We start from the raw sequence: 15077 nt of genomic DNA, 5'->3' as shown, positions 1-15077 counted from the left end.
ATTCTCATGCATTTTTAATCCATCCATCTGTTTTCTACCGCACCCGTTCAAGAATTTGCGTTAATGGTGAGAAGTTATTTATTTATTCTTGGTTAGTGTGGGGCTTGCCCTCCTGGGGGTTCTTCAGACCACCAAGCACCGACATGAGAGCCCGTTTCAGGGTAACAATATTGTTTTATTTTTCAATAAGTCTCTCAGTTGCTTTCCAGCAATTGTATTTTTGTCTTTCGTTTTTGCTCTGGCTCCAGCCCCAACCCCGTCTCTCCTCCTGGCTGCTGCTTATAACAGAGCGACAGGTGATTAGATAACAAGGCCCAGGTGGGCCTTCCACGCACCTGTCGCTGATTTCGAGGCCGGTCCTGGCACACCCCAGTTCGCTGCAGGCCAGCAGGCCACGCCCCCTCCACAGTTAGCTCGAGAATAACAATGTTATTACAAAGAATAAGAGACCTATTATACTCTAGAAATGTTGGTCTTACTTAAAAATGCACGCGTTTAGTTTTGTTCAGTGTAAAAAAAAATATTATATGGCTCTTAGGGAAATACATTTTTGAATATTTGGCTTTTTGGCTCTCTCAGCCAAAAAGGTTCCCGAGCCTTGCTCTAGATCAGGGGTGTCAAACTCAAATACAGAGTGGGCCAAAATTTTAAACTGAACAAAGCCGCGGGCCAAGGTTGAACAAATGAACCTTTTAATAGGGACCCAAACAAGTTTAGCATTGAATATTGAACAAGCGAGACTTATATAACTTTATAGTGACATGCAAAATCGAGTTTCAAATAATACTAACAATTTAAAAAATAGCAATGGCATATCAAATCAAATTTAAATAGAAATTGAATGCCTCTTTTCTATTTGCAGCCTTCTCAGGTAAATATCAAAATAAACTTTTCCCACAGGCTAATAATACATTTTTATATTGTAGCGTCCAGGAAGAGTTAGTGCTGCAAGGGATTCCGTGTATTTGTTCTGTTGTGTTTATGTTGTGTTACAGTGCGGATGTTCTCCCGAAATTTGCTTGTCATTCTCGTTTAGTGTTGGTTCACAGTGTGGCGCATATTTGTAACAGTCTTAAAGTTGTTTATACGGCCACCCTCAGTGTGACCTGTATGGCTGTTGACCAAGCTTGCATTGCATTAGCGTGTGTGTGTGTGTAAAAGCCACATTTATCATGTGACGCTGTTTCTACGTAGGAAAAGCGGAGGTTTTAGAGGACGCTAGAGGCAGTGCCTGTAAAGCACGCCCCCAATATTGTTGTCCAGGTGGGAATCGGGAGAAATTTGGGGAGAATGGTTGCCCCCTGTGATTTTCGTGAGGTGCACTGAAATTTGGGATTCTCCCTGGAAAATCGGGGGGGGGTTGGCAAGTATGAGTATTAGTGGTGAATACGGTGTTACAGATCTAATGTTAATTTGATATTGCCTAAAGGGCCAGATGAAAATACACGGCGGGCCAAATTTGGCCCGCGGGCCAGAGTTTGACACCCATGCTCTAGAGCAGGGGTCGGGAACCTTTTTGGCTGAGAGAGCCATGAAAGCCAAAATGTATTTCCGTGAGAGCCATATCATATTTTTTAACACTGAATACAACTAAATGCGTGCATTTTTAAGTAAGACCAACATTTTTAGAGTACAATAAGTCTCTTATTCTTTTTAATAACATTGTTATTCTGAAGCTAACCAATAATAAATAAATTGTCATGTCTGTTGATCATCTTTTTGTTTGGCCATGTGCTGTTTGTCCTTTGGACTTTCTAAGTTCCTGTTTTTTTACCACTCCCTTGTCTGGTTTCCTTGGTTACTCATTTTGTCCACCTGTCTCTGGTGGACAAAATGCCCGCTCACCTGCTTACCGAGCACTAATCAGAGGCAGTATTTAAGCTCGTCTTTGCCAGTCAGTCGCCCTGTGCTGACTTGTTTCATGCCTTGCCATAGTTTCGTGCTTCATGCCATGCCAAGTAAGTTTTGTTTGATTTATGTTCTTAGTCTGTTTATGCGTTAGCTTTGTTTTTTTAGCCCAAGTTGTGCCTCCGCTGTGAGCGATTTTTGTTTGTATATTTTTTTTAGTTAAAATTAAATCATGTTTTTACCTAAATGCAATGTCCCGAGTAGTCCGTCTGCCTTCCTGGGAGAACGACCTCGCAGCAAGCTGCACCCGCCCCCAAGTGCGGTAGAAAACAGATGGATGGATTTAAATGCATGAGAATTTTTTGTATTTTGCACGATATTTTTAGCACTGTGATTAACAGCGAAATTATTCATAATTATCGCGTTAAGCAATGTCAGCTAAGATTTATCCGAGAGCCAGATGCAGTCATCAAAAGAGCCACATCTGGCTCTAGAGCCATAGGTTCCCTACCCTTGTGTTATATGGTAAGTAGAATTTCCTTGATATGGCAGCGGTGGCGACTTGTCCAGGGTGTACCCTGCCTTCCGCCCGATTGTAGCTGAGATAGGCGCCAGCGCCCCCCGCGACCCCGAAAGGGAATAAGCGGTAGAAAATGGATGGATGGATGGATGGGCAGCGTTAAATTTTACTTAAATTATTTGCGTGCAAAAACTTACACTAATTTTTTCAAGTAAATCTTATGAGTTATTTTTTCAGTGTAAAATGGACCTGCTATCCCCGTTTAAATAAGAAAATCTCATTCCAGTAGGCCTTTAAAGGATTTTTTTTTTTTTTTAAACCTGTTTTGCTGCCATTCAACGGACGTCGCTCGTGATTTCAGATACAAGCGTTTTGAGTTAAGAGCTTCCAGCCCAGAACCGATGAATAGAGCAGGGGTCGGGAACCTTTTTGGCTGAGAGAGCCATGAAAGCCAAATATTTTAAAATGTATTTCCGTGAGAGCCGTAAAATATTTTGAACACTAAATACTGTCACATTTTGTTGACGAACCCCAAGATGCAGAGACGGTGGCAGGCATTGAATAAGAAAACATGATTTAATTTAAATACTAAAACAAGAACAAACAAAAGAGTACTAACAAAAGGTGCGCACCAGGCGGATAACAAACTAGGCGATGAACCAAACACTTACTGTGACAAGAAGGAACTATGGCATGAGCAAAGTGAACAAAAGTAGACACAGCTACAACGAAGTATTAATGACATTGACAGGTAGTGGTGACAAACAACCAGTAAGAGCGACTACAATCCAGCACTGACTGGAAGACAAAGCAGGTAAAAATAGGAAATCGGGCTGATTGACACCAGGTGTGGCCAGATGCCAATCAGCCGCAGCTGAGGGGAAACAGCGCTCAGGGAGAAAGACAGGAAACAGACAAAATAAGAGCGCTGACAGGAAACAAAGACAGGGAAAACTTAAACATGGCCACACCGTCAGGGACAAACCAGACAATACAACTGTCAGGTTCAAACATTGATGACATCTATTAAACAGACAAGAAGCAAGGAATTTGACAGAGACAGGATTCAATTTAGCTCAATGAGGAGAAACCCGTAGACCTGTACCCTTGTACAGTGTCGTCCCACGCTCTGACAAGAGAATCCAACGCCTTCTCTTTCATCTAGACCAGGGGTAGGGAACCTCTGGCTTTAGAGCCAGATGCGGCTCTTTTGATGACTGCATCTGGCTCTCTGATAAATCCGAGCTGACGCTGCTTAACACGATAAGTAAGGAATAATTCCGCTTGTAATCACAGTGTTAAAAGTAACGTTCAAAATATAAAACATTCTCGTGCATTTTAATCCATCCCTTTTCTACCGCACCTGTTCAAGAAGTTGCGTTAATGGTAAAAAGTTATTTATTTATTATTGATTAGTGTGGGGCTTGCCCTCCTGGGGGTTCTTCAGACCACCAAGCACTGACATGAGAGCCTCTTTCAGGGTTACAATATTGTTTTATTTTTCAATAAGTCTCTCCTCATGGCTGCTGCTTGTAACATCGCGACAGGTGATTAGATAACATAGCGACAGGTGATTAGATAACAAGGCCCAAGTGGGCCGACTACGCACCTGTCGCTGATTTCGAGGCAGGTCCTGGCACACCCCGCTTCGCTGCAGGCCCGCAGGCCACACCCCCTCCACAGTTAGTATCAGAATAACAATGTTTTTAACGGAACCCTCGAAAAGTTGGTTTTACTTAAAAATGCACGTGATTAGTTGTGTTCAGTGTAAAAAAATATATATTATTAATGGCTCTTACGGAAATACATTTTAAAATATTTGGCTTCTTGGCTCTCTCAGGGCTTCACGGTGGCAGAGGGGTTAGTGCGTCTGCCTCACAATACGAAGTTCCTGCAGTCCTGGGTTCAAATCCAGGCTCGGGATCTTTCTGTGTGGAGTTTGCATGTTCTCCCCGTGAATGCGTGGGTTCCCTCCGGGTACTCCGGCTTCCTCCCACTTCCAAAGACATGCACCTGGGGATAGGTTGATTGGCAACACTAAATTGGCCCTAGTGTGTGAATGTTGTCTGTCTATCTGTGTTGGCCCTGCGATGAGGTGGCGACTTGTCCAGGGTGTACCCTGCCTTCCGCCCGATTACTGACCGCGGGGATCTACGACTTCTTCTCAGTGAGTTCCAGCCTGATGTTGAGAAGCTTATGTCCCTGCACCAAGCACATCCATCCCATTAATATCAAGTGTGAGACAATGAAGGTTACTGGTGGAATGTTTATTTACCATTTTATGTTGCTGAAACAGTTAAAACTGCTAAAAAAATAAATTGGTTTACTAAATTGGGTTTTATTTGTGAAATACACCCCCTTGTTTACCTGTATGTCATTTTTTTTGTAAGGGGCGCTGGAAGCCGGCAGACCCGTCAGCGATCCTGTTCTGTCTCCCTGTAATGTTTGTCTGATCTTGAATGGGATTGTGCTGAAAATTGTAATTTTCCTGAAGGAACTCTCCTGACGGAATAAATAAAGTACTATCTATCTATCTACACATTGGTGTTTAACCTTTCTCTTTTCAAATTGCAGCATACCAAATATCAAGAAAGAGGTGTTTGTTTCCATAGGTGTCTGGAGGGGGGGGGGTTGGTGGCTAGGAATTCACTGGGGAGCCAAGGGGGCGCCAGCCTGCAAAAGTTTGGGAACCATTGATCTAGACTTTCCCTGATTACAACAACTAAATGCATGCATCTCCTATTCTTTATAACAGGGGTAGGGAACCTATGGCTCGCGAGCCAGATGTGGCTCTTTTGATGACTGCATCTGGCTCTCGGATAAATCTGAGCTGACATTGCTTAACACGATAAGTAATGAATAATTGTTAAAAATAACGTTCAAAATATAAAACATTCATTTTTAATCCATCCATTCATTTTCTACTGCACCTATTGAAGAAGTTGCATAATGGTAAGAAGTTATTTATTTATTATTGGTTAATGTGGGGCTTGCAAACCAGGGGGTTCCTCGGACCACCAAGCACCGACATGAGAGCCTGTTTCAGGGTTTAAATATTGTTTTATTTTTAAATAAGACTCTCAGTTGATTTCCAGCAATTGTCTTTTTTCTCTTTCCTTCTCGCTCGCGCTCTGGCTCTACCCCCAACCCCATCTCTCTTCCTGGCTGCTACGTATAACAGAGCGACAGGTGATTAGATAACAAGGCCCAGGTGGGCCATCTACGGTCCTGGCACACCCCGTTTCGCTGCAGGCCCGCATGCCACGCCCCCTCCACAATTAGCTTCAGAATAACAATGTTATTACAAAAAATAGGAGACTTGTTATACTCTACAAATGTTGGTCTTACTTAAAAATGCACGCGTTTAGTTGTGTTCAGTGTTGAAAAAAATATTATACGGCTCTTACGGAAGCACATTTTTAAATATTTGGATTTTTGGCTCTCTTAGCCAAAAAGGTTCCCGACCCCTGCTTTATGATAACATTGTTGTTCTGAAGCTGACCAATAATAAATAATACTTTTGACCATTAATGTGACTTCTTGAACAGGTGTGGTAAATGGATTAAAATGCATGAGAATGTTTTATATTTTGAAGGTTATTTTTAACACTGTGATTACCAGCGGAATTATTCATTACTTATCATATTAAGCAACGTGGCAGAGGGGTTAGTGCGTCTGCCTCACAATACGAAGTTCCTGCAGTCCTGGGTTCAAATCCAGGCTCGGGATCTTTCTATGTGGAGTTTGCATGTTCTCCCCGTGAATGCGTGGGTTCCCTCCGGGTACTCCGGCTTCCTCCTACTTCCAAAGACATGCACCTGGGGATAGGTTGATTGGCAACACTAAATTGGCCCTAGTGTGTGAATGTGAGTGTGAATGTTGTCTGTCTATCTGTGTTGGCCCTGCGATGAGGTGGCGACTTGTCCAGGGTGTACCTTGCCTTCCGCCCGATTGTAGCTGATATAGGCGCCAGCGCCCCCCGCGACCCCGAAAGGGAATAAGCGGTAGAAAATGGATGGATGGATGGATGGCTCTCTCAGGCAAAAAGGTTGATCTAGACCAGTGGTTCCCAAAGTGGGCGGTGGAAAGATCTGGGGGGGCGGTGAGGAAGAAGGGGGCGGTAGGGGGGGCGGCAGTCCAAAGTCGAAGTCAGAAGTTCGAACGTTTGTTTGACGATTTGTACACAACACGTGCAGCAGGACGAGTCAGTGGACGACGCATCAGGGTCCGGTTACCAAACGCCAACATCATATTTAGTAGAACGGGGCTTCATTGCAGTCGCCTTGCTTCTTTCCAAGCAAAGAAACCGACTGAAAATTACTGACCGCGGGGATCTACGACTTCTTCTTAGTGAGTTCCAGCCTGATGTTGAGAAGCTTATGTCCCTGCACCAAGCACATCCATCCCATTAATATTAAGTGTGAGACAACAAAGGTTACTGGTGGAATGTTTATTTACCATTTTATGTTGCTGAAACAGTTAAAACTGCTAAAAAAATAAATTGGTTTACAAAATTGGGTTTTATTTGTGAAATACACATTTGTGTTTAACCTTTCTCTTTTCAAATTGCAGCACACCAAATATCAAGAAAGAGGTGTTTGATTCCATATGTGTGTGTGTGTGTGTGGGGGGGGGGGGCTAGGAATTCACTGGGGAGCCAAGGGGGCGCCAGCCTGCAAAAGTTTGGGAACCATTGATCTAGACTTTACAACAACTAAATGCATCTCCTATTCTTTATAATAACATTGTTGTTCTGAAGCTGACCAATAATAAATAATACTTTTGACCATTAATGTGACTTCTTGAACAGGTGTGGTAGATGGATTAAAATGCATGAGACTGTTTTATATATAGAAGGTTATTTTTAACACTGTGATTACCAGCGAAATTATTCATTACTTATCGTATTAAGCAACGTCAGCTAAAATTTATCCGAGAGCCGCACCTGGCTCGGGAGCCATAGGTTCCCTACCCCCTGGAATAGAGCATGTGCCAGTGAAGCTATGAGCCATGTTTGAAATGATGCATGTTGTGGATCACTCACCATGTTGACTTCAGACACCATGTCTATGCTGGCCACGTCTATGCTCATCCCGACTGCCACGGGAGCGCCTGGAAGAGGCAGAAAACCCCACGGTGAGGATTATTCATGTGCGTGGAAAAAAAAAAAAGGCCCTTTCCACCTTAGCACCTGACCACAACACGGCCGTGGCGCCAAAAATCAAGCAGCGCGGGAAAACGACGACGGCGGCGTAATACCTCCGAAGTCCGGCCGCAGTCGGATGTCGTAGCCCTTGAGGAGTTTATCCACCGTCTCCTTCACGAAAGACATGTTGCCCGGCTCGTTGACGCTGAAACGACACACATATACACACAAGATCACCTTGCGCGGGGGGGGATAAAAAAATAACCTTGACAGCTCACCTTTTGGCGCAACACACTATGGAGCCCGCCACCAGCAGCGCGGACAAGACGCGCAATTGGCGCGCTTTGCGCAGCGTGCACATGTTGTTTTTTTTTCTCCCCTAGTCTCGATCAACAGTCTTTTAAGTGCGAGTCCAAATCCACTGATTATCCCTCAGGAGGAAAGTCGAACGAGGAGTAAAAATATCGGCAGGGATTCGCGTCCGGTGTCGTCCGCTCGTCTGCTGGACGAATTCAGGAGCGCATATTGATGAGGATGAGGAGGAGGATGAGGAGGAGGAGGATGAAGAAGAAGGCTGTTCACAGGAGAGATGGAACCGTGGGGCGGACGAGTCGAGCCAAGTGTCGATAATATCGATACCAGGGAGGGTGGCGTCCGTTTCCGATCAGCTGTTGGGGCTTTGATTAGAGCGTGGCTGATTTTAATTATTTTTTAATTATGGTTGTCCATCCATCCATCCATTTTCTACAGCTTATTCCCTTTTGGGTCGCGGGGGGCGCTGGCGCCTATCTCAGCTACAATCGGGCGGAAGGCAGGGTACACCCTGGACAAGTCGCCACCTCATCGCAGGGCCAACACAGATAGACAGACAACATTCACACTCACAGTCCTGGGTTCAAATCCAGGCTCGGGACCTTTCTCTGTGGAGTTTGCATGTTCTCCCCTGTGAATGCGTGGGTTCCCTCCGGGTACTCCGGCTTCCTCCCACTTCCAAAGACATGCACCTGGGGATAGGTTGATTGGCAACACTAAATTGGCCCTAGTGTGTGAATGTGAGTGTGAATGTTGTCCGTCTATCTGTGTTGGCCCTGCGATGAGGTGGCGACTTGTCCAGGGTGTACCCCGCCTTCCGCCCAATTGTAGCTGAGATAGGCGCCAGCGCCCCCCGTGACCCAAAAGGGAATAAGCGGTAGAAAATGGATGGATGGATAGCGCTTTTCTCTAGTGACGCAAAGCGCTTTACATAGTGAAACCCAATATCTAATTTACATTTAAACCAGTGTGGGTGGCAGGTGGGTAAAGTGTCTTGCCCAAGGACACAACGGCAGTGACTAGGATGGCACAAGCGGGAATCGAACCTGCAACCCTCAAGTTGCTGGCACGGCCGCTCTACCAACCGAGCTATAAGAGTTGTAGAAATTATTGGAAAATCAAGACATTATGTTCTTTACAAGTGTATGTCAACTTTTGATCGCGACTGTATATTGTAGGAACCATCCATCCATTTTCTACCGCTTATTCCCTTTCAGGGTCGCGGGGGGCGCTGGCGCCTATCTCAGCTACAATCGGGCGGAAGGCGGGGTACACCCTGGACAAGTCGCCACCTCATCGCAGGGCCAACACAGACAACATTCACACTCACATTCACACACTAGGGCCAATTTTAGTGTTGCCAATCAACCTATCCCCAGGTGCATGTCTTTGGAAGTGGGAGGAAGCCGGAGTACCCGGAGGGAACCCACGCATTCACGGGGAGAACATGCAAACTCCACACAGAAAGATCCCGAGCCTGGATTTGAACCCAGGACTGCAGGACCTTCGTATTGTGAGGCAGACGCACTAACCCCTCTCCCACCGTGGTTGTGTTGTAGGCTAAATATATCATGATCATATTTCACATTGTGCGAAAAAAGCCTTTGGTCAGAGGCTTTGCTTGGGGTAAAATAAATAAATGGGTTGTACTTGTATAGTGCTTTTCTACCTTCAAGGTACTCAAAGCGCTTTGACACTACTTCCACATTCACCCATTCACACACTGATGGAGGGAGCTGCCATGCAAGGTGCTAACCAGCACCCATCAGGAGCAAGGGTGAAGTGTCTTGCTCAGGACACAACGGACGTGACGATGTTGGTACTAGGTAGGATTTGAACCAGTGACCCTCGGGTTGCGCACGGCCACTCTTCCACTGCGCCACGCCGTCCCTAAATAGTCCCGTAAAATAGTTGCCATTTTTTTTAATGTAACGATTCTTAAGCAATTATGAAACAAAATGTATCCATCGTATTTGTTCTAACCTGGCATCCAAAGTTATTTAAAAAAGTAAAGACCTGGGGTCGAAAACTACGGCCCGCGGGCCAGAAACGGCCCGCCGGCGTCCAAAATCCGGCCCGCGGAAAGTCCGAAGTTAAAAACAATAAGTTATTTAATTTAATTTATTTATTTATTTATTTATTCTTTAATCGGTCCTTTCTAATCCATTTTACTCTTGTTACTTACTTTCGGTGTCTCTTAGCCGGTCAGGGAAATCATATTGTCAAAAAATTTATCTTCTCATCGATAATGTGACATCATTAGCGGCAAGTGCGCGCTCTTTCAGTCAATTAGTGCGCAAGAAATATATATATAAATATATATATATATATATATATACAGTATATATATATATATATATATATATATATATATATATATATATATATATATATATATATATATATATATATATATATATATATATATATATATATATATATATATATATATATATACATACACACATATGTATGTATATATATATATATATATATATATATACATACATATATACATACACACATGTATATACACACATATATATAGACACATATACAGAAATATATATCCATCCATCTTCCTCCGCTTATCCGAGGTCGGGCCGCGGGGGCAGCAGCCTATGCAGGAAAGCCCGACTTCCCTCTCCCCAGCCACTTCGTCTAGCTCTTCCCGGGGAACACGAGGCGTTCCCAGGTTGCGCACGGCCACTCTTCCACTGCGCCACGCCGTCCCTAAATAGTCCCGTAAAATAGTTTCCATTCTTTTTTGTAACGATTCTCAAGCAATTATGGAACAAAATGTATCCATCGTATTTGTTCTAACCTGGCATCCAAAGTTATTTTAAAAAAGTATAGACTTGGGGTCCAAAAACTACGGCCCGCGGGCCAGAAACGGCCCGCCGGCGTCCAAAATCCGGCCCGCGGAAAGTCCCAAGTTAAAAACAATAAGTTATTTAATTTAATTTATTTATTTATTTATTTATTCTTTAATCGGTCCTTTCTAATCCATTTTACTCTTGTTACTTACTTTCGGTGTCTCTTAGCCGGTCAGGGAAATCATATTGTCAAAAAATTTATCTTCTCATCGATAATGTGACATCATTAGCGGCAAGTGCGCGCTCTTTCATTCAATTAGTGCGCAAGAAATATATATATATATATATATATATATATACATACACACATATGTATATATATATACATACACACATATGTATGTATATATATATATATATATATATATATACATACATATATACATACACACATGTATATACACATATATATACACACATATATATAGACACATATACAGAAATATATATCCATCCATCTTCCTCCGCTCATCCGAGGTCGGGTCGCGGGGGCAGCAGCCTAAGCAGGAAAGCCCGACTTCCCTCTCCCCAGCCACTTCGTCTAGCTCTTCCCGGGGAACACGAGGCGTTCCCAGGTTGCGCACGCCACTCTTCCACTGCGCCACGCCGTCCCTAAATAGTCCGTAAAATAGTTGCCATCCTTTTTGTAACGATTCTTAAGCAATTATGAAACAAAACGTATCCATCGTATTTGTTCTAACTTGGCATCCAAAGTTATTTTAAAAAAGTATAGACCTGGGGTCCAAAAACTACGGCCCGCGGGCCGGAAACGGCCCGCCGGCGTCCAAATCCGGCCCGCGGAAAGTCCCAAGTTAAAAACAATAAGTTATTTAATTTTTTTATTTATTTATTCTTTAATCGGTCCTTTCTAATCCATTTTACTCTTGTTACTTACTCTCGTTGTCTCTTAGCCGGTCAGGGAAATCATATTGTCAAAAAATGTATCTTCTCATCGATAATGTGACATCATTAGCGGCAAGTGCGCGCTCTTTCAGTCAATTAGTGCGCGAGAAATATATATATATATATATATATATATATATATATATATATATATATATATATATATATATATATATATATATATATATATATATATATATATATATATACATATACATATATATATATGTGTGAATGTGAGTGTGAATGTTGTCTGTCTATCTGTGTTTGCCCTGTGATGAGGGTGGCGACTCGTCCAGGGTGTACCCCACCTTCCGCCCGATTGTAGCTGAGATAGGCACCAGCGCCCCCCGCGACCCCAAAAGGGAATAAGCGGTGGGAAATGGATGGATGGATGGATGGATGTGTTGTAGGCTAAATATATCATGATCATATTTCACATTGTGCGAAAAAGCCTTTTGTTAGAGGTTTTGCTTGGGGTAGAATATTTGCCATTCTTTTTTGTAACCAATCATAAAACAAAATGTATCCATCGTATTTGTTCTAACCTGGCATCCAAAGTTTTTTTTTTTTTAAAAAGTATAGACCTGGGGTCCAAAAACTACGGCCCGCGGGCCAGAAACGGCCCGCCGGCGTCCAAAATCCAGCCCGCGGCAAGTCGCAAGTTAAAAAAAAAAAAAAGTTATTTCATTGTATTGTTTATTTTCTATTTTTTAAATCTGTCCTTTCTAATCCATTTTACTCTTTTTACTCTCGGTGTCTCTTAGCCGGTCAGGGAAATCATATTGACAAAAAATGTATCTTCTCATCGATAATGTGACATCATTAGCGGCAAGTGCGCGCTCTTTCAGTCAATTAGTGTGCGAGAAATATATATATATATATATATATATATATATATATATATATATATATATATATATATATATATATATATATATATATATATATATATATATATATATATATATATATATATATATATATATACATACATACACACACACATACATATATATATATATACACATATATATCCATCCATCCATTTCTACCGCTGATTCCATTTTGGTGTCGCGGGGGGCGCTGGCGCCTATCTCAGCTACAATCGGGCGGAAGGCGGGGTACACCCTGGACAAGTCGCCACCTCATCGCAGGGCCAACACAGATAGACCGACAACATTCACACTCACATTCACACACTAGGGCCAATTTATATTCACATATATATATGTATACATAGATACATATATATGTGTATATATACACATATATATCCATCCATCTTCTTCCGCTTATCCGAGGCCGGGTTGCGGGGGCAGCAGCCTAAGCAGGGAAGCCCGACTTCCCTCTCCCCAGCCACTTCGTCTAGCTGTCCCCGGGGGATCCCGAGGCGTTCCCAGGCCAGCCGGGAGACATAGTCTTCCCAATGTGTCCTGGGTCTTCCCCGTGGCCTCCTACCGGTCGGACGTGCCCTAGGGAGGTGTTCAGGTGGCATCCTGACCAGATGCCCGAACCACCTCATCTGGCTCCTCTCGATGTGGAGGAGCAGCAGCTTTACTTTGAGTTCCTCCCGGATGGCAGAGCTTCTCACCCTATCTGTATGACTTAAAAAGCTGTAAGAATATCTTTGTATTTAAAAAGAGTTATAAAAAGAGAAAACTGGAATTATATCAGAGTGAGTTTTGATTTAGATTGGACGTGTCATTGTGAAAATGCTTTAAGGAAAATGGAAAAGTATGTTGGAGTTTGGGTGTTGGTGGAGGGAACAGTTATAAAGTCATCTAAAATACTGTAATTTGTGTTAAAAAGGGGGCAGATAAATATAACAAAATTATTCTTCCATCTGCTCTTTTCTGATCATGGAAATGTATAAGAAAAAAAAACAAAAAAAACAATGAAAGTGTCAATTGTACGTGGCTGGTAAATATGCATTTTCATGAAAGGAATAAAAATATATGATGATGATGATGATGATGATCTCTAAGGGAGAGCCCCGCCACCCGGCGGAGGAAACTCATTTTTGCCGCTTGTACCCGTGATCTTGTCCTTTCGGTCATGACCCAAAGCTCATGACCATAGGTGAGGATGGGAACGTAGATCGACCGGTAAATTGAGAGCTTTGCCTTCCGGCTCAGCTCCTTCTTCACCACAACGGATCGATACAACGTCCGCATTACTGAAGACGCCGCGCCGATCCACCTGTCGATCTCACGATCCACTCTTCCCCCACTCGTGAACAAGACTCCGAGGTACTTGAACGCCTCCACTTGGGGCAGGGTCTCCTCCCCAACCCGGAGATGGCACTCCACCCTTTTCCGGGCGAGAACCATGGACTCGAATGTGCTGATTCCCATCAATCTCAATAATTAAAATCGGAAATGTAAAAAAATATCGATTAATATATCCACAGTACGGGCAAAAAGTTTGGACACACCTTCTCATGGACTATGGTGCAGCTTTACAGCGTGGATAGTTTTCCCAAGATGCAACAGAACTGGACCGGACATAGCGTGAAGGTAAATACATGATATCATATTTACTATATAAGTGCAAACAAAAGGTGCGCACAAGGCACAGAAAAAACTAGGCTAAGGAAACAAGAGACTAAGAAACTCACTAAACTGTGGCTTGAATAAACTAAACTTAGACCTAACTTCAACTATGAACATGAAACAAAAAACACTTACTGTGGCGTGAAACGAGTAAATGGCATGGAACAGTAAACATGGCATGAAGCAAGAGTGCAGAGTAATCATAAACGGAGTGATGACGCCAGAACGACCAACAGAAAAGGACAGGCTTAAATAGTCTCTGCATGATTGACAACAGGTGCGTGAGTCCAAATGAGTCAGGTGAAACCAAGGAGTTGTCATGGAAGCAAAACAAGGGAGTGGAAAAATCAGGAACTAATGGAGTCTTGAAGTAACACAACACAACTAAACAAAACATGATCACAAAACATGACAGTTTTTCTTTATTTTCATGACTATTTACATTGTAGATTGTCGCTGAAGGCATCCAAACTAAGAATGAACATGTGGAGTTATGTACTTAACAAAGAAAGACAAAGGTGAAATAACTGAAAACATGTTCTAGTTTCTTCAAAATTTCCAACCTTTGGTCTGATTACTGCTCCGCACACTCTTGGCATTCTCTCGACAAGTTTCAAGCACACCTGTGAAGTGAAAACCATTTGAGGTGATTACCTCTTAAAGCTCATCGAGAGAATGCCAAGAGTGTGCGAAAAAGTAATTAGAGCAAAGGGTGGCTAATTTGAAGGAACTAGAATCAAAAACATGTTTTCAGTTATTTCACCTTTTTTTTGTCAAGTTTGTTAAGTACTTATATATAAATACTTGTTAAGTATTTATATATACACATACACACACACATATATATGTATGTATATGTATATATATATATATATATATATATATATATATATATATATATATATATATATATATAT

General features: G+C 42.6%; 1 protein-coding gene across 4 annotated transcripts in view; it reads right to left on the bottom strand.

Annotated features, from left to right (window-relative positions):
* The window catches only part of LOC133544467 (gamma-aminobutyric acid receptor subunit beta-3-like), a 250825-nt gene that overhangs the window by 145659 nt on the left and 90089 nt on the right, over positions 1–15077 (bottom strand). For 2 of the 4 annotated variants that reach the window (XM_061889810.1, XM_061889811.1), the window contains exons 3-4: positions 7628–7719; positions 7413–7480 (exon numbers count right to left, since the gene is read on the bottom strand). In XM_061889810.1, the coding sequence (XP_061745794.1) occupies positions 7413–7480; positions 7628–7719 (160 nt within the window). Of the gene's footprint in view, positions 1–7412; positions 7481–7627; positions 7720–7792; positions 8079–15077 lie in introns of those variants that run through there. The other 2 variants (XM_061889812.1, XM_061889813.1) reach the window with 2 other exon arrangements.

Source organism: Nerophis ophidion, linkage group LG27, assembly GCF_033978795.1.
Source record: "Nerophis ophidion isolate RoL-2023_Sa linkage group LG27, RoL_Noph_v1.0, whole genome shotgun sequence".
Taxonomy (NCBI): Eukaryota; Metazoa; Chordata; class Actinopteri; order Syngnathiformes; family Syngnathidae; genus Nerophis; species Nerophis ophidion.
The sequence above is the reverse complement of the archived record's forward strand: the minus strand, read 5'-3'. Positions and strand labels throughout refer to the sequence as shown.